The 21930-nt window shown below is 41.6% G+C and overlaps 1 protein-coding gene across 3 annotated transcripts in view; it reads left to right on the forward strand.

Moving 5' to 3' along the window:
- Nucleotides 1–563: 563 nt before the first annotated feature.
- Nucleotides 564–21930, forward strand: part of AR (androgen receptor) — a 169401-nt gene continuing 148034 nt past the window's right edge. For all 3 annotated transcript variants that reach the window (XM_059910027.1, XM_059910028.1, XM_059910029.1), the window contains exon 1: nt 564–2512. In XM_059910027.1, the coding sequence (XP_059766010.1) occupies nt 978–2512 (1535 nt within the window). In that variant the 5' untranslated portion in view covers nt 564–977. The remainder of the gene's footprint in view (nt 2513–21930) is intronic.

Genomic DNA, 21930 nt, shown 5'->3' on the forward strand with positions numbered 1-21930 from the left:
GCCAACGCCTCTTGCGGCGCGGCGGCTTCGAAGCCGCCGCCCCGGAGCTGCCTTTTCCTCTTCAGTGAAGTTTTTAAAAGCTGCTGGAGACTCGGAGGAAGCGAGGAAAGTGCCGGGTAGGACTGACGGCTGCCTTTGTCCTCCTCCCCTCCACCCCGCCCCCCCCTCCAGGGTCTCCTGTCCTGCTGCTGCCTCCGCCTGCTCCTCTCAACCCCCTAAACCCCTCTGCAGTCAGCCCAGTGCAGCCAGCCCGAGTTTGCAGAGAGGTAACTCCCTTTGGCTGCGAGCGGGAGAGCTAGCTGCACGTTGCAAAGACGGTTCTGGGGTGCCAGGAGACCGGGGAGCCGCTTCAGCACTGCAGCCAGAATCTGGCTGGTTAGGCGGTAAGCAGGGCAGACCCCCAGATTCCTCTTACTCCCTCTCCACCTCCCCCTGCACGCCGCTTCCCCCTCCCACCAGTTTGTGGGGCCAGAGATCAAAGGATGAAAAGGCAGTCAGGACTTCAGTAGCCTCCCCCCAAAAAAAAGAAAAAAGAAAGAAAAAAAGAAAACAACAAAAACAAACAAAACCCCAACCAAACCCAAACAAACAAAACCCAATAGCAAAACCCAAAACAAAACAAAAAGAAAATAACCTGGTTCCTATTTGCACCTGCTTCAGTGGACACCAAATTCAGAAGGCAGAGGGTTTTCCTCCCCACCCCCCTTCAAGATTTGAGCATCTTTTGAATCTACCCTCCAAGTATTCAAGAGCAGATTGTGAGCCTACCAGGGAAGATCCTGTCCAGCGCGTGTTTCCTCTGCACGAGACTTTGAGGCTGTCAGAATTCTTTGGAGTTGTTACTCCCGCAAGTTTCCTTTTCCCGCAGGTGGGCAACTAGCTGCAGCAACTACGCATAGCAGCCTGTTGAACTCTTCTCAGCAAGAGAAGGGGAGCAAGATAAAGGAATTGGGTGGAGGATTCACCCAAGCTTAAGGATGGAGGTGCAGTTAGGTCTGGGGAGGGTCTACCCCCGGCCGCCGTCCAAGACCTACCGAGGAGCTTTCCAGAACCTGTTCCAGAGTGTACGCGAAGTGATCCAGAACCCGGGTCCCCGGCACCCTGAGGCCGCGAGCGCAGCACCTCCCGGCGCCCGTTTGCAGCAGCAGCATGAGACCAGTCCCCAGCAGCAGCAGCAGCAACAGCAGCAGCAGCAGAGTGAGGATGGCTCTCCTCAAGTCCAGAGCAGAGGCCCCACAGGCTACCTGGCCCTGGAGGAGGAACAGCAGTCTTTACAACAGCAGTCAGCTCCCGAGGGCCCCCCGGAGAGCGGCTGCGTCCCAGAGCCGGGAGCTACCTCGGCAGCCGGCAAGGGGCTGCAGCAGCCACCGCCAGCACCTCCGGACGAGGATGACTCAGCTGCCCCATCCACGTTGTCCCTGCTGGGCCCCACTTTCCCCGGCTTAAGCAGCTGCTCCACCGATCTTAAAGACATCCTGAGCGAGGCCGGCACCATGCAACTTCTTCAGCAGCAGCAGCAACAGCAGCAGCAGGAGGCGGTATCTGAAGGCAGCAGCAGCAGCGGGAGAGCGAGGGAGGCCACTGGGGCTCCCATCTCCTCCAAGGACAGTTACCTAGGGGGCAGTTCGACCATCTCGGACAGCGCCAAAGAGTTGTGTAAGGCAGTGTCGGTTTCCATGGGCTTGGGTGTGGAGGCATTGGAGCATCTGAGTCCTGGGGAACAGCTTCGGGGGGATTGCATGTACGCCCCGCTCCTGGGAGGTCCACCGGCTGTGCGTCCCACTCCTTGTGCCCCGTTGGCTGAATGCAAAGGTTCTCTGCTGGATGATGGCCCGAGCAAGGGCACCGAAGAGACTGCTGAGTATTCCCCTTTCAAGGCAGGTTACACCAAAGGGCTGGACAGTGAGAGCCTGGGCTGCTCTGGCAGCGGTGAAGCAGGGGGCTCCGGAACACTTGAGCTGCCATCCGCCCTGTCTCTGTACAAGTCTGGAGCACTGGACGAGGTAGCAGCTTATCAGAGTCGCGACTACTACAACTTTCCGCTAGCCCTGGCCGGGCCGCCGCCCCCTCCGCCGCCTCCCCATCCTCATGCCCGCATCAAGCTGGAGAACCCCCTGGACTATGGCAGCGCCTGGGCGGCCGCGGCGGCACAATGCCGCTATGGGGATCTGGCGAGCCTGCAAGGCGGGGGTGCAGCAGGACCGGGCTCAGGCTCACCCTCAGCTGCCGCCTCCTCTTCCTGGCACACTCTCTTCACAGCCGAAGAAGGCCAGCTCTATGGGCCCTGTGGCGGAGGCGCGGGCGGCAGCGCAGGCGAGGCAGGGGCTGTAGCCCCGTACGGCTACACTCGGCCACCTCAGGGGCTGGCGGGCCAAGAAGGTGACTTTTCCCCACCCGATGTGTGGTATCCCGGCGGCGTGGTGAGCAGAGTGCCCTATCCAAGTCCCAGTTGTGTCAAAAGCGAAATGGGCCCCTGGATGGAGAGCTATTCTGGACCTTATGGGGACATGCGGTAAGTTTCTCCTCCTAAAAATGTCTTTAAGCCTAGAGGCAGTCCTCTCCTCCCCGCGCGAATGCTGTGTTCTTGGGCGAGCTGAACAAGCTTCCACAGAAAGGGCCGCCCTAAATCTGGAGCCTTTCCCTGGACTCCTGGCCTACCAAAGATTCGACCTTTGCGCTCTGAACCCCCACTGTGTGCTCCAGTCCCCACCGCTGTGAGCCCTGGGTGCTGGTGCAAGCCCTTCCAGATTCCTTGACAACCCCCGCCCCCCACCAGCCTCCAAACATCTTCCCTGCCACTTGGTACTCCATGTCCCGCAGGTTCCAAATTTAAATCCAATTGCAAGGGCCATCTTCCGAAATAAAGCCCTTAAGCCCTCCACTACTTCTCCTTCTCCCTGCCCCCAAATCAGAGAACCTGGACAAGAAATATGGGCACTTTCTCCTCTTAAGGTCTGTTAGGGATTGCCCCCCGGCCTGTGGCTGGTCTTGGCAGGTTAGAGGCAAAATAACTGACCCAAGCTTTTCTCAACCCGCCTCCTCCAAAGAGATGGAGTATGGGATTACGGGGAGAAGGTGATCTCTGGGTTCTGAGGGCCGCTGTGTGAAGAAGGGGTGAAGTCCCTTTGCTGGCAACAAAGAGGACTTGCCCCACGGTTGGAGGTCAGGAGAGAGACTCCAACCAGGCAAGATTAGAGCAGGCAAAGGTAGGGGAAAGCCAAATGACCCCTTTCCTCGTAAACAATGGGCAGGATTTGCCCTCACAGGTTGACGATGTTGGAACTACATGGTAGTGTTGGTTTTCTCTTGTAAAGTGTTTATTTGCTCTATGGATTACAACAGATCCACAGTTCCTACTTTGAGTTTGCATTAGCTCTATAAAGAGGAGAATGTTCTTTTAATGAACAATTTAACGAGACTTGAGTCTGACTTACAAAAGTGTTGGGAAAAAAGTTTAAAGGATTTCCTGCTATTCCAGTGTGCATAGAAATCTGCTTTTGTGAGATTAGGGTTTACAAAAGGAATAGGGCTTTTCAATATATTCCTTCATTTTAAGGACATACTTGCATTTTAAAACATTATATGTTACCTCTAACAAATTAAGTAATAACTGTTAGGGACCTATGAGCCTTAATCTTGCCCAAGAGTTTTCATTAGGACATGAGAAAAGTGGCAGTCAATTTCATCTTGCATGTTAAAAATTCTTACTTACCACAATTGAGCACTTTGGAGACCACCTTAAAGATTTTTTTCCCAGCAAACTAAGATATTAGTTTATCTCCGTGAGGGAGGGAATATTGACTGGGGAACTAACTCCTCAGATCTGCTGGGTGCTGATGTCCTCATGGATGCTGATGCCTTGTTCCGTGTTTCTGTAGCTATTTTCTTTACCTGTGACTTTTCAAAACTTGTTAGACTTAGCATCTTTGTTTGGAGACTTAAATCCAACAATTTTCTTCCTTTCACTGATGCTTCTGTTCTTGGAAGGTTGATAGCACAGTGTTAGAAAAGAAAGAGGAGGATAGGATTTCATAAAATATTTTCTGGGCTACTGAAGAAACAGCTTCTAACCAGGCTTTATATTTTTTAGGTTCTTAAGGTTTGGCTTACAGGATTTTCAAAGGCTTCATTTATATTGTCAGTCTTTTCTAGTTAATTTGAAGTTTTTTTGTTTTTTTTTTTAATTTTTGCAATGTGGTTATACTGTGGGACAAAAGGTCTTCATTTTATAAGAACAGATTTACTTGCTAGAGTATATTTTTTTTCCTATGGCGGTTGCTAGTCAGCGGAGCTCTCTTCTACTGTGAACTATTTTTTTTTTTTGGCGGGGTTGGGGGGAATGTATAAGGTGCTTCAGTGACCTGCCCAGTCACTGGAACCGTCCTGTCCCTCTTCTGTATGCCTCCCCCAACACCCAAGTAACTCAGTTAACAGGGAGGAGATGAATGATTCCACATATTTGTTAAGAGATGTGTGTGTGTGTTCGAAGACATAACCTGAAATTTTCAGAAAGTGGCTACAGAGAGCTTTTAAATAGTTCTTCCCATCAGGTGTGCAGTAAGCTAGGGGATTCTATCCCAGGTCTTCATGGAAAAACTTCTCTATTTCTAAAACCTGCATAAATTAATGACCTCAACTAGTGAGACATTAGCAGTACCCGAAGAAAGTACAAGATTATTTAATCTTTCCTGGTTTGTGATTGCTGCACTGGTTATAGGAATCTAGTGAAAGGGAAAACTGGCATTCCTGTCTTGTGTGTTGACAAAGAGTTTTCATTTCTAGGACAAAGAAAATCCTTGAATCAGGTTTTTTAAAATTTATCAATTTCATCAGAATTCAACCAATCCCAATCTAAAAGTTGGTATTTTCTTACTTTCTCTTTCTTTCCCTCACTTTGTAGGGGCACAGTTTGGTGAAAGGCAAGGAATTATTTTAAGCCAAAGCTAGAGCTTCCACCCTCTCTGTATTGCATGCATTATATGCCAACTTTGAGTTAAAAATCTCAACATTCTAGAGACTTTCAATAATCTGTTGGATTACTCCCTTTTCCAATTGTGTGTGTGTGTTCATACACGTTATTTAATTGTAGGTTTTTTTTTTTAACTTAATAACTTCTGGAATAGCTCTGTGTTCTTATACGTCTACAATATTTCTGCTGAGAGGAGAGAGGCCTAAGGTGGTCCTTTAATTTTTTGTTTTTACTTATTTTAGCATGTGGTATGAACGGAAGGAATAATAAAAAGTGATAGGGCTTGTGTGAAACCCTGATAATATTTTATGGAGCTGTCTTCCACTGCGATCAAATAAGACTACAACTTTGTTAATTGACGACTGTCTCACTTGACAGAAGTAGGGCCCTTTATATCCCAGCAAACAGCATAATAATATGACAAATATTTATTCTTGGGAGATGAGACCAAGGGGAGCCTGTTCAGGAACTAGAGTTGGGGTTTAAATAAATTATCCAGATGCAAAAAGAACATTTTAATTTTTCTCTTGATAATTTGTTCTGGTCTTCATAATAGGTAGTATTTTAGTAGTGCTTTGAAATCGGCAAATCCTGCCTTTCTCCATTAGTTATTTCAAAAGAAGTCACTTTATTAATTCCCCTTTCCATCTCCTCTCCTCTCCACAGTTATCAAGTGACTTTTTATGACTATCTTGCAAGGAGCAGTTTGTCTTTTTTGTAAATCTGAGTTTTGCTTTGGGAATGACGCTCTCTGTCCATAGGCCTTCAGGGTCAATATGTTGGAAAGAAACATCCTTTCTTCACGGTCAGCAAATAACTGGTGAGTTCTGTCTGGATACCAGTAATCAGAACCTGAGGACCAGATAGCCACACTGGGTGGTACCCCATTTGAAAATATGTGCACGATGTAGTGATAGAATTCTTCTCTTGGTTGTCCACAGAGTATCTCTCTCATCTTGGCCAAAGGTTAACATCAGTGAGAGACATTTTTGAAGAAGCTTGCAGCTTTCCTGTTGCAGGGTCACTTGAGGGTGCTTTCTTGCCAGTGCTAATTTTGCCTCATCAGACTTCCATTCCTTTTAGGCTGTAAACTTTGATATTAATATATTGAATTTGCTGGCACATTTCATTTTCTTTTTTAAATGTTTTACCTCCCTGTAGTAATTTTCTCATCTGGTATACATATATGTATTTAAACCAAAAAATTCTTTGGTCTCCTGACTCTTACTTGTACTGTGGCTGCTCTTGGTGGGATTATGTGAGTTGGAGTTAGGGACATGGACAATTTTATTATTATTGTTATTTACGGTGATATCAAGACTACCAGTTTCATTCAGAACTGTGCTAAGCAGAAAGCAGAATGCCGGCTGGTTGTGGTAAGCAAGGGGCTTATTTTATAACCAAACCTGAAATCATGATTCTGAAAAATAGAAAGCGAATAAAAATCAAGTTTTGTGAGGTTGGTTGGAGAGGGAAAAGGAAACCTCTCCCCACCCCCTACCTCCACCATTTTCTCTTTGTCCGCAGCTTCCTTAAGTGCTGCCTGTCCCCGATTTTCTTTCTTTCTACTCCTTTCATGCTTTTGACATTGAAATATAGACTTTTTTTTCTACTTTTCAGGATATTTTTTCTCATTACACCTGTGGCGTGCTCCTAAAGAATTTTTTTTTAATCTGGAGAGTAACAGATCAGATCAACCTCAGCACCTTTCTTTTAAGACTAGATGACTTGAAGAGATTGCAAAATGAATAGCTGGGTTTTTTTTACCTTAAGGTTAGAGCCTGATTCAACAGTTGCTGAGGGAGCTGAACTAGATGGCTTGAGGACTTGGTGATTTAATGAAGTATTTTGCTGGCTGCTGTCTCTGTCTCTTTTTCTCTGTCTCTCTCTGTCTACTGGCTATTTTGGCAACGTTTTCTCAAAACCTGAGAATAACTGGACCCTCTCGCCTCTGAGACAGCTCTGTCTGGGTCAAACTTCTGCAGTGCTTTCACAAGTAGTATCTGATCTATATGTGACGGTGCTTGCTAGAATTGTCTGGCTGGGCTAATATGGTGATGCTATATGTGAAGTCATCATTTAAAAAAAAGAAAGGTATTGAAGAAATTATTCAACCTCAGAATTTGCCTGCCAGCATTACATCAAGTTCTGAGATGTTGAACTCAGAGTAAGTTATCCTCATCCTAGGCACAAAGTTGACCTTTTTTCCCTCGTTGCTTGTAAAGCTCCATACAGTTATCAGTATTGGTTGGCATTTGCCATATTGAAGAGAATTATGAAATCTCATATTTATATAGCACTCTTTTCAAAGAAAAGACCCAGCATCTTCCGGTTTATTCACTAGCACTCATGTAAGTTTGAGTAAGCCACGAGGGTGCTTAGTGAACATCCCTTTGCTAGTTGAGGGAGTAGAAGTTGTTGCATTTTCTATAACATTTGTTTACCATAGGGAAACCTCTCTAGAGTGGCACTTCCCAACTCTTTTTCTTGAACTTTCCCACCTGACAGATGATGTTTTAGATTTTTGCTCAGTAAGGGCTACTTTTAGTGACTGCTGCTGTGATTTATGCACATTTCCTTGCACACTCATGAGTGCTGCCATCCCTTCTCTCTTACACCAATTCCTGTTGCCAACCTACAGGGCAGATCAGTGTTGAGAGTAGCTCATCTAGATAAGCTTATAGCTCTAAAGTGCTGGTTACTTGAGAATGCTGCCAATTTAGATCATGCAGTACCTGAGTTTTATTTTTTTTAATCAACAGCTTTATTGAGATGTAATTCACAATATATAATTCACCCATTTAAAGTATATGTACAATTCAATGGTTTTTATTATATTCAGAGTTGGGCAACCATCACCACAATCAATTTTAGAACATTTTAACCACTTAGCAGTCAAACCCCACCCCAACCCTGAGCAACTATCAACCACCAGTCTACTTTCAGTCTCTATGGATTTGCTTATTCTAACGTTTAATATAAATGGAGCCATGCAATACGTCACCTTTTGTGACTAGCTTCTTTCATGCAGAATAATATTTTCAATGTTCATCCATGTTGAAGCACATCTCAATACTTTCCATTTTATGGATGTACCTCACTTTATCTATCCATTCATCAGTTGATGGACATTAGAGTTGTTTCAACCTTTTGGTTATTATGAATAATACTGCTATGAACATTTATGTACAAGAAGATTTTTTTTTTTATGAACATGTTTTTTAATTCTTTTGGGTACATACCTAGAAGTGGAGTTTCTGGGTCATATAGTAACTCTGTGTTTAACCTTTTGAGGCACTCCCAAACTGTTTTTAAAAGTGGCTACACCATTTTACAATCTCACCAGCAATGTATGAGGGTCCGATTTCTCCACATCCTGCCAATACTTCTAATTGTCTTTTTAATTATAGACATCACAGTGGGTGTGAAGTGGTATCTCAAAGTGGTTTTGATTTGCATTTCTCTAATGACTAATAATATTAAGCATCTTTTTTGTGCTTATTGACTGTTTGTATATCTTCTTTGCAAAAAAGGTCTTTGCTCATTTGTAATTAGATTATTTGTCTTATTGAGTTGTAAGAGTTTTAAAAAAATATATTCTAGATACAAATCCTATAAGAAATTACAATTTGTGAATATTTTATCACATACTCTGAGTTGTCTTTTCACTTTCTTGATGGTATTCATTGAAGAACGTGCTTTAAAATTTTTGAAGTCCAATGTACTTTTTGTATGTAGCTTGTGATCTTTGTATCATATCTAAGAAGGTTTTGCTTAATCCAAGGTCACAAAGATTTACACTTAGGTTTCCTTCTAAGAGTTTTATAGTTTTCGCTGTTAAATTTAGGTTTTTGATCAATTTTGAATTAATATTTATGTAAATATCTAGTCACCACAGCACCATATGTTGATTCTTTCCCTATTTAACTGTCTCAGCACCCTTTGTGTAAAATCAGTTGACTGTAAATGTTTTTTTTCTGGACTCTGGGCTATATTACAATACATTGATCCTATACCAATACCACGGTGTCTTAATTACTGTAGGTTTTTAATAAGTTTTGAAATGAGGAAGTGTGAGTCCTCCAATTTTGTTCTTCTTTTTCAAGATTGTTTTTGACTATTGTGGGTCCTTTGAATTTCTGCGTGCATTTTAGGATCAGCTTGTCAGTTTCTACAGAGAAGCCATTTGGGATTCTGATAGAGGCTGCATTGAATCTGTAGATCAATTTGGGGAGTGTTGTCATCTCCACATTAAGTGTTCTGATCCATGGCCATGGAATGTCTTTCCATTTATTTATGTCATTTTCACTTTTTTTCAACGTTTTGTAGTTTTAAGAGTATAAATTTTGCACTTCTTTTGTTAAATTAGTTCCACAATATTTTAATTTTTGATGCTACTATGAATGGAATTTTCTTAATATCCTTTAAAATTGTTCATTGCCAGTGTATAGAAATATAACTGATTTTTGTATATTGACTTTGTATCCTGCAACCTCGGTGAAAGTACCTGAGTTTTGAACCCCTCTGGGACTTAAGAGGCAAAAGGTTTCTGCTGCTGTGTTGAAAGTTAAAGCATACTTGTTTCATCCTGTATGAAGGCTGCATAAGGACACTGTTCTCAATTTTTCTCAACTGTGAATTAGAATTGGTAATGCCAGCCCCTTCCTGGATGAATAGAAGAGTGTCTCTAAAATTTTCAGGTCTTCAGAGAACAGTAGAGAATAAACATATTAATAAGGTTTATGCAGTTAGTAGTCCTCTTTTTAGTATTTGAATTTGGGAACTACTAGCAAGGGGATGAGGAATAATAATTTCTATGTACTAAACTAACATGAAGAGGTAACAGATGCAAACTAAGCCAAAGAAATCACTAGCTAGCTGTATTTGGCTTATGTTTAGGTTTGTGTAAGCAGCTGGAGTCATAATTTTATGTTTTTATATGTTGTCCTTTAGATAAGGTAAATGCCACCACTCCTTCTGGTGTGTATTTGTAGATGAAGAAGTGGTCCATTTACTCTCATATAATTTGGGCTTCTTTTCAGGGATGTACTCTATAACCATAAAAAAGAGATAAAATTTACCTATAAAGGGATTGAACTTTGGTCTTATTAACACTCTAGGCTAAGGGTCATATCTAATCAGCTATAGCTATCATGTCCTGAAAATGGTAAGTGAACGGCAGGCCACTGAACAAAAGGTCCTCTTGTGACGTAGTTGTCTTTAGAGATGACCCTAATAAAGTGATTTTTAAAAAGTATTCATCAATCAACCACTTTTCATTAAACACCTGCTATATGCCCATCTGTGTACTAGAGAGAGATCAGGGTAAAGGGAGCACAATTCAGGGAGAATCTGGAGATCACTGCCTTCAAGGAGCTTATAGCTATTAAAACAAAAATAAAAACAAAACAGAACGGCAACACCATGATGCCAGTATGATGAGATGCTGGATTGTATGGTATGTATTTTTTTTAAAGATTTATTTATTTAATTGATTGATTGGTTGCTATGTTGGGTCTTCGTTTCTGTGCTAGGGCTTTCTCTAATTGCAGCAAGCGGGGGCTACTCTTCATCGCGGTGCACGGGCCTCTCAGTATCGCGGCCTCTCTTGTTGCGGAGCACAGGCTCCAGACGTGCAGGCTCAGTAGTTGTGGCTCACGGGCCCGGTTGCTCCGCGGCATGTGGGATCTTCCCAGACCAGGGCTCGAACCCGTGTCCCCTGCATTCGCAGGCAGATTCTCAACCACTGCGCCACCAGGGAAGCCCTGGTATGTATTTTTTAAATGCAGATATCCAAAAAAGAAATGGATCAACATAGGTGGAAGTGGTCAACAATATTACCTGTGGCTGCTTTTTATCGTTATGGATGAGGTTGGGACATGATTTAACTCAAGCAATAGATTATAGGTCTTGATGAATATTTCAGATACCAGAAGGTAGTAATTCTGGAAAGACAATGAAGAGTGAGCTCAAGTAAGGGGTTGGAATCTATTTCTCCTTTTTCAACAGTGCCACCCCAGTCAAGTTAGTTACTAGTTACTTTCTCATTTTTGTCTATATTGTTGCACTTGCTGGGAACATGTTTCCATGTCTTTGACTATACAAGTCTGCAATATATGAGGAATTAATTAAAATTGAGGGTGATTAATGGGTCTAAGTTTGGCGTGAGAGCCAATAAAGATGCCCAGTGTGGTGGTCAGATCAAGAATTATTATTCTGCTCTCAAGTTTTCCATTGATCATGGTGGCTTGCTTTAAGGTTCTGTATAAATGGGGTTTCAGGGTGTTGGTTAAGGGAGAGAAGCAAGGAGCACAAGTCAGACAATTCTGGGAGTAAGGGGAACATGAAAACTTTTTTTATAAGGCCTTTGCTGAGTTAGATGATGTAGCTTTAAAATGGCCAACCCCTTAATTATGGGTTCTGTTTTGTGCAAATTGAGTGTGTTCCTTGCTTGTGGAAGTGTAGTCTTACTATCTGGCCGCTAGGGGGACTGCAAGTGTCCTGTGACAGGGTTTCCCTGGAAATAGTTGGCCTCCTTTGGTGGATTCAACATATCACAGGATAACTTGAGCCAGAACCACCTAGTACCAGACAATAAATAAGCTACAGTGGTGCTTAGTATTTTATCTGGGATGTTCTTTTCCAAAGTGCAAAACATTTTTAGTAGCACTATTTGACTCCTTGACACCTTTTTCTGAATGTAGCGCAGGGAACAGTGACATTGGACATATTCCAGTAACACTTTACAGTTTACAGAGTTGTTTCATATTCCATTATTGCATTTCATCCGCATTTCTACCGTATACAAGTAGCCAGGTTTACTGTGTTTTAATACTCTCCATACTATTATAATACTGTCATTCCCATTGTAAATATTATGTTCAGAGAAGTTAAGTGATGTGTCTAAAGTCAAACAGCTTCAAGGTGACAGAGTTGGGATTTCAGCCCCACTCTTTGTTCCTCAAATCAAGTGTTCCTTTTTTATCACACAGGTCGCTCACCTCATAGATAGGAAATAGGAGAGTCAGAGAGGCAAAATAACCTTAACTAGTATCAATAGAAATTCATGAAGCTCTTAAGGCTTCTGGGTCTTTTATCCACTTACTGGACTGATGGATTGGCTTGTGTGGGCATTCAAATTGCCAACAGTCTTGCCATCCTACTTTATAGACTGCATTTATTCGACAAATACTTACTGAGCTTTTTATATATCAGATTCTATGCTAAGCACCTATGACACAGCAATGAACAAGGCAGACAAAAATTCCTCCCTTCATGGAGTTTACATTTTAGTGAAAGGAGACATGTAGAATATATCTGATGCTGATAAATGTCATGAAGAATAATTTAGCAGAGTGTGGGGAATACGGATTGATAGTGGGAAGGACTATTTTATATCTGTTGGTCAGAGAAGCCCTTACTGAGAAGGTAATATTTGAGCAGAGACCTGAAGGAAACTAGGAAGTGAGCCATAGGGATATCTGGAGTTAGAATATTCCAGATACAGACAACCGCAAGTAGAAAGGACCTGAGGCAGGAGCATACTTTGTATGATGGACAATAGCAGAGAGGCCTGTATGGCAGTTTAAGTAAATGGAGAGTGATAAGAGATGAGATCAGAGTTAATAAGGGACATCTCAGGTCTTCCTTAGGACTTTGGTTTTTACTCCGATATGGGGAGTCATTGGAAGATTTTGAATAGAGGAGTAACATGATCTGACTGATATTTTAACAGATTCTCTTCTGCAGAACATCCACCACTCTTTGATATTTTATACATTTGTTTGTTTACTGATTGTCTGTGTGGAGAAAACACTGTAAGAGCAAGGGAAAAGCAAGGAAATGAGGCTACTGCAGTGATCCAGGTAAGAGATGATGGTGGTTTAGACCGGGGTTATTGGTAGAGGAGATGAGAAGTAGCTGGATTCTTGATGTGTCTTCATGGTAGATCCTACAGCATTTACTGACAGATTAGATACTCGTTGTGAGAAAAAGAGAGATGTCAAGGCTGATTGCCAAATTTTTGAGCTGAGCAATTTGAAAAATGTGATTACCATTTACTGAGATGATGAATATTGTAGGTAAAGCCGGTATGTGTGTGTGGGTGGGTAGGAATCAAGAGTTTGATTTTTGATGTATAAAGTTTGAGTTATTTGGTGAACATCCTGTTGGCTTCTTCTCAGTTTTCATGCAGTGCCCTTAGCTTTCTGCTTTTCAAGGAGGTTAAAACCTTAGAGACCACCTAGATCTTTGGTGCCCTCTCACTTCTCCCCTTTTGCTTTATAGAGGCCTAGAGAGGAGTGGAGTCTTGTCTAGTGAGAAACAACAAGCTGGCAACATAACAAGAGCACAAACTCAGTTCTCCTGGATTCCAGCTTGGTGCTTCTTAGCGTTATTCTGAGACCTCATTTTGGGGGTGGTGTGAGTTTCTTCTTCTTGCCCAAACCTTAAACCAGGTAATTAAACTAAATAATGAATAAAAACCTAGAACACCACGCAAAGTGGCTGCTGCCTTCAATCGAACCAAAATATTGTTATGTTTTTACTGAACCACACACCAAAATAATTTATCCATGAAAAACACAGTAAGCAGACTTTTAAAGACCACTGAGCTTTGATCTAAGCTGAAACTTACAGAGATCTGGAACATAAATGGCCTGAGATTGTAGGATATTAGAGTCTATGGAACGTGGGAAACCATCTTGTCCAGTTTGGTCATTTTATGAATGAGGTGCCTGAGGCAGAGAGATGGAAAGGAATTTGAACAAAGTCACACAGAAAGCTAGTTTCTTTTAGTCAGAGCCTATTCTGAGGGTTAACTGTCTGTTGCTCCTTTGGATAATTCTATGTTGGAAAAGTGATTCCCCACTCAGAACAAAGAATTATAATAGCAGTAATAATGATAGCACTTACTATGTGCCAAATTTTGGTGCCTTATATGGGTTAACTAATTTAATTCTCACAAAAACCTTGGTAAATAGTCCCAGAGAGGTTAAGTGACTTGCCCAAAGGTCACACAGCTAGGAAGTAATAGAAGTCTGGCTTGTAACTGCGAGGTTCTAACCACTGCTTAGTACCAACAGCTTCTCAGATTAGCTAGTCATTCACCTCTACTATCCCAAAAGACTGGTGACTAGGGTGACCTCATTAAGCACTGACCCTATATAGTCCGCTGATCCTCACAGAATACCTGAGTTCCTGGTAAAGTGGAGGTGGAGGGACATAAAGGGGGTGGTGGGAAGAAGTTGATCATTTACAATAGGGATTGGAAAGCAGAACTACAGAAATTGTTGAAAAAGGCCTGGAGATTCCAAGGTGGTTGAAAATCTCAAAGCCCACTACAAACCTGGGCAATGCAGTGCCTGCTTAAATAGGAGAGAAACCAAGGTAAGAAAAATAAAATAGCTGATTTCTTGAAGTCAGGAACTCTTTTATGTGTTTTACACGTGTTAATTCATTTAATTCTCAAAATAACTCCCTGAGGTAAGTACGATTATCATTCCCATGTTACCGGTGAGTGAATAGGAACAGAACAATTAAGTAACGTGCCCAAGGTTATAGAACAAGTAAGTGAAAGAGACTATATTAGAATCTAGGTAGCTCTGCTCCTCAACTTATATTATTTTCCACTACATTTAGGGAAAGGAGTGCTATTCATATTATAGAATTTTTTTTTAATGCAAAAACGTGCTTGAGCTTCAAACATTGAGCAACTCTTGTCCTTAAAATACACCAGCTTCTTTTAAGGACTCTTAGGAGGAAAGGTACTTATCCAAGGGCACATGGTGAGTAATTAGTAGAACCAGAGTCTGAACTCGAGACTCCAGACTGCCAAACCTCTTTGCATTTTATCACTCTGTTTCCATTCTCACACTGACTTGTCTCCCTTTATTCCTCCTTCTGTATCGCCCTGCCTCTCACTTTTTTAAAATTAACTTTATGCATCAGCAAGATTGGACAGAGAATGGGGAGAATGATCAGAATCCATGTCCCACCAGGCATTGTCAAAAGGAACAAAAACGTCAGGAAAAAATGTCAGCATATGGGATTTGCCCTAAGTAAGAAGGGGAACTTCCCAATATGAGAAAAGGCTACCTCTGTTCTTCTAGCCCAAATTGGTTCTGCAGGATTCCATAGGAAGTCATGAATATGATTGTCAGATGACTTTTTTGTTATTGTGGAAATGGAAGAAGGCCACTATGAAAGTCTGCTTCTCTCCAGATATTTTTTAAGGAAGGTGCAATCTTCCCACTCATATAAGTGACAACTACTTAGGAATTTTCTTTTGAAAATTGGCAGTACATAAGAGAAAGCATCTTTCCAAAAGTGTCATATTGGTCCACTTCTCTGAAGCATTGTCCAACCTCTGACTAGATGATGAGGTCGCATAAACTGAGAGTTGGGAGTAAGATGGAAACTCCTTTGATGTTTGGGTGCAGAAAGGATTCCAAAACATGTTTTGAGTCCGTTTACTTTACCTACTCCTCCTTCCCTTTCATCTTTGTTTAAAAATACAAAGGTTAGCAAGTGTGTAGTCTGTTGGAGTTTCCAGTTGTTCATTTGAAAAATCTGTTTGATCAGGCGTTTAAATAAAAAGGACCAAATTATACTGAGATATTTCAGTCACCAACTACCTAATAATAAACCAAAAACCTTAACCATACTCATATTTTTGTATGTCATTTTCTTTGGACACCTGCTAAGCCTTGCTGAGGTGCTAGATTGACTCAAAATGTGCCATCATCAGAGATGACCCCACAGTGTGTGGGAAAAGCTGCACTGGAGGCTTTGGGAATTAAGGTAGTGAAACGATGTGTTGTTGTTTACCAAAGCCTTCTCCATCATTCCCTCTCCCTGAGTTCCAGTCTTCATCACCTCTTGCCTGGATTAGTGCAGTGACCTCATGCCTCCTCTCCCTAGTCCTCTGTGCTGCTCTCTGATTCATATTGTATTCATCCTACCAGATTAACTTTCCCAAGGGTCAGTTACAATATTGTTAGTGTCTTCCTTTAAACATCCATTAGTCTATAAGCTCCTTGAGGGTTAGAACTCTGTTTAATTTATCTCTGTATTCTCAATGCTTAGCACAGAAGAAGCCTTGCTGAGCAGTTGTGTAATGCATGTTTGAAATTGCAGCTCCTCTCCATTTGCTTATAGGTTAAAATACAAATTCTTTAAGTCTGGTGTTCAAAGCTTTTCATTATCTGTATTACTTTTCCAGCCTCAAGTCCTATAATTCCCCTACAGAAATCTTTAACTCCAGCCACATGGATCTGTCACCTTAAACCGTTGTCACTCCTTTTTTCTTTGAACTTGTTGTTTTTCCTATTATTCCTTTGGCCTTGAAGGCTATCCCAATTTTAATACTATCTATTTTTCTAACCTTAGCTCAAATATAGTCTCATATGAGATGAAATTTCTCATCCCCTAATCCATTGAGAAAGTTATCTCTGTGACATGATATGGTTGAAAGAATGTAGGCTTCAGTTTTCTTCATCTGTATACTAGTGCTCGAAATCTCTAGATTATAAGACTTTTGCAAGGAGATGATCAGATGACATGATACTTGATGATGTCAGGTATAAGTCAAGAGTTAGTGCTTAATATCTTTTAGATTCAGCCCTTTTTTCCTTCTCCATTGATATATACTTAGTTATTAAATTATAATTATTTATATGCTTATCTTATATATCTTTTTAAATTGTACTCTCTTTTAGGGCAAAGGTTGTTTCATGGATATATTTGTGTAAATTATACAAAACACATAGCTTAGCGTTTGGCTTATAGTAGGTATTCCATAAATATTTATTTATTCAGTGAATCTGAGCCAATCGTATTAAGTGCCAAAAACAAATAATGGATTATAAGTTCAATTAATAGAAATATGGGATTCAGAATAAAGGAAGTGAATTCTGGTCAGACCATATTTACAATGTGGTGTTCAACCCCATTTTTCATGAGGCATCTCCTCTTGTAAAGCATGGAGAAGCTGAGATGCTGAGTTGGGTATGGGAAGGGAGGTAGGGAGCAATGGACATAAATATTGTCTCAATATATCTGAAGGGCTGTCATGGAATAAAGGAGTTAGATATTTTCTGCAGTACTCCAAAGGGCAAAACCAATGAGGATAGATTGCAGTTCAGTAAAAGGAAGACATTTTCTCATAGTGGATTCACCCTATATTGGAAGTTTCCAACAAGGACCAAATGAGTTTTGGGGTGTGTGTGTGTGTGTGTGTGTGTGTGTTTGTGTGTGTGTGTGTGTGTGTGTGTGTGTTTGTGTGTGTTTATCAAATTAGTTGCCAACATTTCATGTAAAAATTCAGATTTCCAGTCTGGGGAATGAAAATCTGGAATTATTGGGACTACATTCCTGCGTGACAATAACCAGCTGGAGGTGAGAAGCAAGTGCTCCTCTAGATGTAGCATGTACTTTCCAGTTTATCCAGACACGAACAACCTGCTTTATTCATTTAAGTTACTTGCTTGACTGTTCTAGGCATTTGAATTTGCCATCCCTGTCAGATCAGGGACCTGGGCAAATCTTGACAGCCTTCCTTACCCCAAGGGCTTTTCCTCCTCATCTAGGAGGGACTAAAGAAAAGTACAAGGGATGCTGCAATCAGATCTGACTTGGCTTTCAGTTCTGGCACAGCCATTTACCAACTGTATGACCTTGGGTGAGTAACTTAACCTCTCTGAACGTCAACTCCTTCATCTGTGTAACACTCTCCTCACAGCATTACTGTGAAAACTAAATAAAACAACTAGATAAAGGGCATGCCACTTAGTAGATGATGAAATACTAGTTCCCTTCTTCTTATTCATGGCACCCTTTATGTCCATTGGGAGTATCACATAAGTAGTAAAATAACCCTCATTGAAGGCATTCAAGAAGAAGCTGGACTTGTTGGAGACCATGTATACAGGGAAGAGGTTTCAACTCATAGTAGGTGATTTCCACAGTCACTTTCTAACAATTTAAAAGCCTATCAATAACTCCAAAATGCCCATCTGGATGATTTTAGACATACATCGCAGAGTTAGGGACTTTTAATAAACAACAGATAGGATGAGGGCTCTTGGGGAAAAAGTTGGGGTCAGGGCTAAAATATAATGTGCTGACATTCAGGAATAGGCTTTGGCACCTGGCAGATTTTAGTTTAAATCCTGAGTTTGACAATTACCCACTGTGTGTTCTGGGCCACTTAATCTTATTTTCAGTTTCCTCATTTATATAATGAAGATATTAATACTTCTCTCATTGGGTTCTTGTGAGGATAAGTGAGATAATGAATGTAAAAAATCTTGACCAGTGCCTGGCCTAGAATAAAAGCTTGATAAATGGTTCTCCTCCTCTTCCTCCTCCTCATTATTATTATTATTAGCCCAGACCAGCAGAACTTGGGAAAACGCATGGCTAGACTCTGACTGAAGTACATGAGCCTTTCCTCAGGCCACTGCTGTCCCTTCCTCCCCTCCACAAAACTCTGTCTCCAAAATGCTTTGGCCGGAATGTAAGTGTGAGGTCATTGCAGATAACGGGAGCGTGATTTGCTTTGGTAATGCAAGTTATTCAGTTACTTCCCTCAGCCCAGCTGAAATCTTTTACTAGTTGATGCTTGTTTCAAAGTGCAAGACTGAGCTGGTCTGAGAAGACAGGGAGAGTGAGAAGACCCCTCCTCTCAGCTAGAGGTCATGGTCCTCCACAGGGAACAGAATGACCCAGTGCAAAGTCTGGGCCCTTGGTGAGTTTGGGGCCCCTACATTTAAACAAGTCACTCCGTTGCATACATCGGTCCCCTTCCCCCACAGAATCACTGGGCAGGAATTTCCTTGACTCCTTCCATGGCCTGGAACCATCCCCCTTCTCATTCCTGTGCTCTACACAGCTGGCAAACAGCAGACAGCAGAACGAAAACAAGAATTTTAGCATAGAGAGAGCTTCATAGCAATGCTGAATTTGCTTGGGAACCTCATGTTAACAAAGGACCTTCCTGACTGCCTCTCAACACCCCAAACAGATTAAAACAGTTTTTTTTTTAACTGTGTCTCAGAGCAGCTCCTTGCCTGGGTATATTTAAAGATCTGCTGAGTCACTGAAGAGCAGGCTGGCATATCACAGGAGGCAAGGACTATACCCTAATCTATGGGGGAGTAAATTGAGATGTGAAATCTATCTGACTTCCTCCAATGGGGACAGGAAAGGTGACCCACTTCTAGCCCCCATGACTCTAGAGAGCATCTATTAAGACTTCTTATTCTATCACTTTTGGTTTCCTTCTTAGTTTATAAAAGAGTAAAGATGAGAGGGAGGCAGCACTTGTACCAGTGGGTCAGCTGTCTGAAATTGTATTGCTTCTTTCTGCTATAGGTAGCTGAAAGTAATATATATCTATCACAGGTAGTATAATTCTTTATACTTTTTCCACCACTGCAGTTCTGAATATATTAGTGGAGAAAATGGCAGTTAGCAAGTGGTTCATTGTAGGTAAAGATTGGGCTTTTCTCCTATAAACCTGGTTTCATCCTGTAAAGCCCTGAGCTTCTCCTTGGTCCTGGCCTCTTTGAACCCTGTTCCACAGACTCCAAGCCCCTTTCTCTTTCAAGGCAACTGCTCTCCTCTTTGTCCATTGCTGTCTCCCTTCATCTACTTTTACCATTTCTACTTATTCAGTCTGTATCCCATGACTTACATAGCCTCCCCCCTCTTTCTATCATGCCATCTCCCTCCCATCAGAATCTTCCTCACAGCCCTTCACTTTGCTGGGCATAGGAGCCAGAGTGGATCCAAAAGGGATGTTTCTTGAATGACTTTAAAAGGTTGGTATTAAGATTTTTTGTCAGTGGCAACAATAACTTGTTCAGACAGCCATATCCAGGACCTAGAAGAAATCAGATAAGCCAAAATTTGCTTGAAACTGGCAGGAGACTTAGGCCTCTGCCTTCCTCCCCACCACCTTCTTTTATTGAGGTATAATTTATTTATAATATATGTCAATTTCAGGTGTACAACATAATGATTCTATATTTGTATATCCTTTCCCTTTTGCATTCAGTTTTAGATGGTTTTCAGAGGATATGGTGGCTGGCTTTGTTATAGCCAATTGATATGTGAAATGGTAGAGGACTGGAAAATGGGAGTGGAACCATTGGACATGTTTGAGACTAAATGATTCAAATTCCTGGGAAGTATAAAGTGCTTGCAAGTGCACCAGGTACTTTCAGGCACATTGTCTTATTTCCTTCTCAAAACCAACTTGGAGGTAGGCACAACATGGATCAAAATCCTCTTTTCACAGATGAAGAAACTGAGGCTGGAGGCAATTGAGGGACATTCCATGGTAATTTAGACAATAAGTGGAAGAACCAGGACTTGGACCATGTATTTCTGGTTGTAAGCCTTATTTTTTTTCAAGCTCACTGTACAGATTTGCTTTTTTTAATAAACATTTTTAACCCTTAACTTATTACTATTATTATTTTTAATTTTTATTTATTTATTTATTTATTTGGTTAGGGTGGTGTCTGATAGGTATTCTTTTTTTTTTTTAAATGTATGTCTGTATTATTTTAAATTTATTTATTTATTTATTTATTTATTTTTGGCTGTGTTGGGTTTTCGTTTCTGTGCGAGGGCTTTCTCTAGTTGCGGCAAGCGGTGGCCACTCTTCATCGCGGTGCGCGGGCCGCTCACTATCGCGGCGTCTCTTGTTGCGGAGCACAGGCTCCAGACGCGCAGGCTCAGTAGTTGTGGCTCACGGGCCCAGTTGCTCCGCGGCATGTGGGATCTTCCCAGACCAGGGCTTGAACCCGTGTCTCCTGCATTGGCAGGCAGACTCTGAACCACTGCGCCACCAGGGAAGCCCCAGATTTGCTTTTGAATAAATGAATGAATGAGTATACATTTGATTTGGGAAAATTATTTTCAACTTTGAGTTAAAGATTTGCTCCATCCTTTGTGGATCATCATTTTAATTATCAGCAATATCAGTCTGGTCAAATGATAAACATTTCATTCATTAATTCACTAATTCATTCTTTTATTCATTAATACATTTCCTGAGTGCCAACTTTGTAACTGACCCTGTGCTGGATTCTGAGGATGAAAAGAGAAATAAGACATCATCTCAGGTCTCAAAGATCTCAGAGACTGGGGACTGACATCTCAATAGTAAACATAAGAACAGATGCTTATGAAATACCGTTACCAAAATTTTAAGTCATATCCCTCTCGCATAGTGAGTATGGTCCTCCTAAAAATGGGGATGTCTTTTATTTTGGGTATATGAATATGAAGTTTTAATGACTAACTGCTTTTTAATCTAATTCTATCTTCCTAAGAACAAAAGTGAAAGTTTCAGTGTGTGTGTGTGTGTGTGTATGTGTGTGTGCGCGCTGTGGGTTGGGTGTGTGATGATAGATGGGAGCTAAGGGATTGCCAAGTAGGAGCTATGGGGGCAGGTTAAGTTGTCCTAGTGGGTTCCAACCCAGTGTGTATCTATTATATAGAGGATCAGGGTGACAAGGATTGTTGTATAAGAGCTGATCTTAGACTTTTTCCAAGTAACCAGTCAGCAGAACTAGAGCATCACTATTTCACTTGCTTTGAAAACATGACACTTAAGGCTCTTTCCTAGTGTGGGTAAACTAATTATGATCATATATTACACATTTTGAGCATCTCCCTCTCAGTGCTAGGTGTATATCAAGGTATTTTCTTGTGTAATCTTTAATCTGATCCTAGACGGTTAATGACTTGTTCAAGGTCATACAGGGAGTAACTTAGTGGATTTGGGATTTGAATTTCGGTTTTCAGCTTTTTGTCCTCTGGCCTCACTGCTGTTTTCACTATTCCACATGACTTCAGCTTTATTTTTCATAGAGACCATTAAATCTATTCTCCATTAGCCAAAGCTTCTTGCCTCCCTTCAACATTATTCTTCTCTAGAATGTTCTTAA

Source organism: Balaenoptera ricei, chromosome X (genome assembly GCF_028023285.1).
Source record: "Balaenoptera ricei isolate mBalRic1 chromosome X, mBalRic1.hap2, whole genome shotgun sequence".
Lineage (NCBI taxonomy): Eukaryota > Metazoa > Chordata > Mammalia > Artiodactyla > Balaenopteridae > Balaenoptera > Balaenoptera ricei.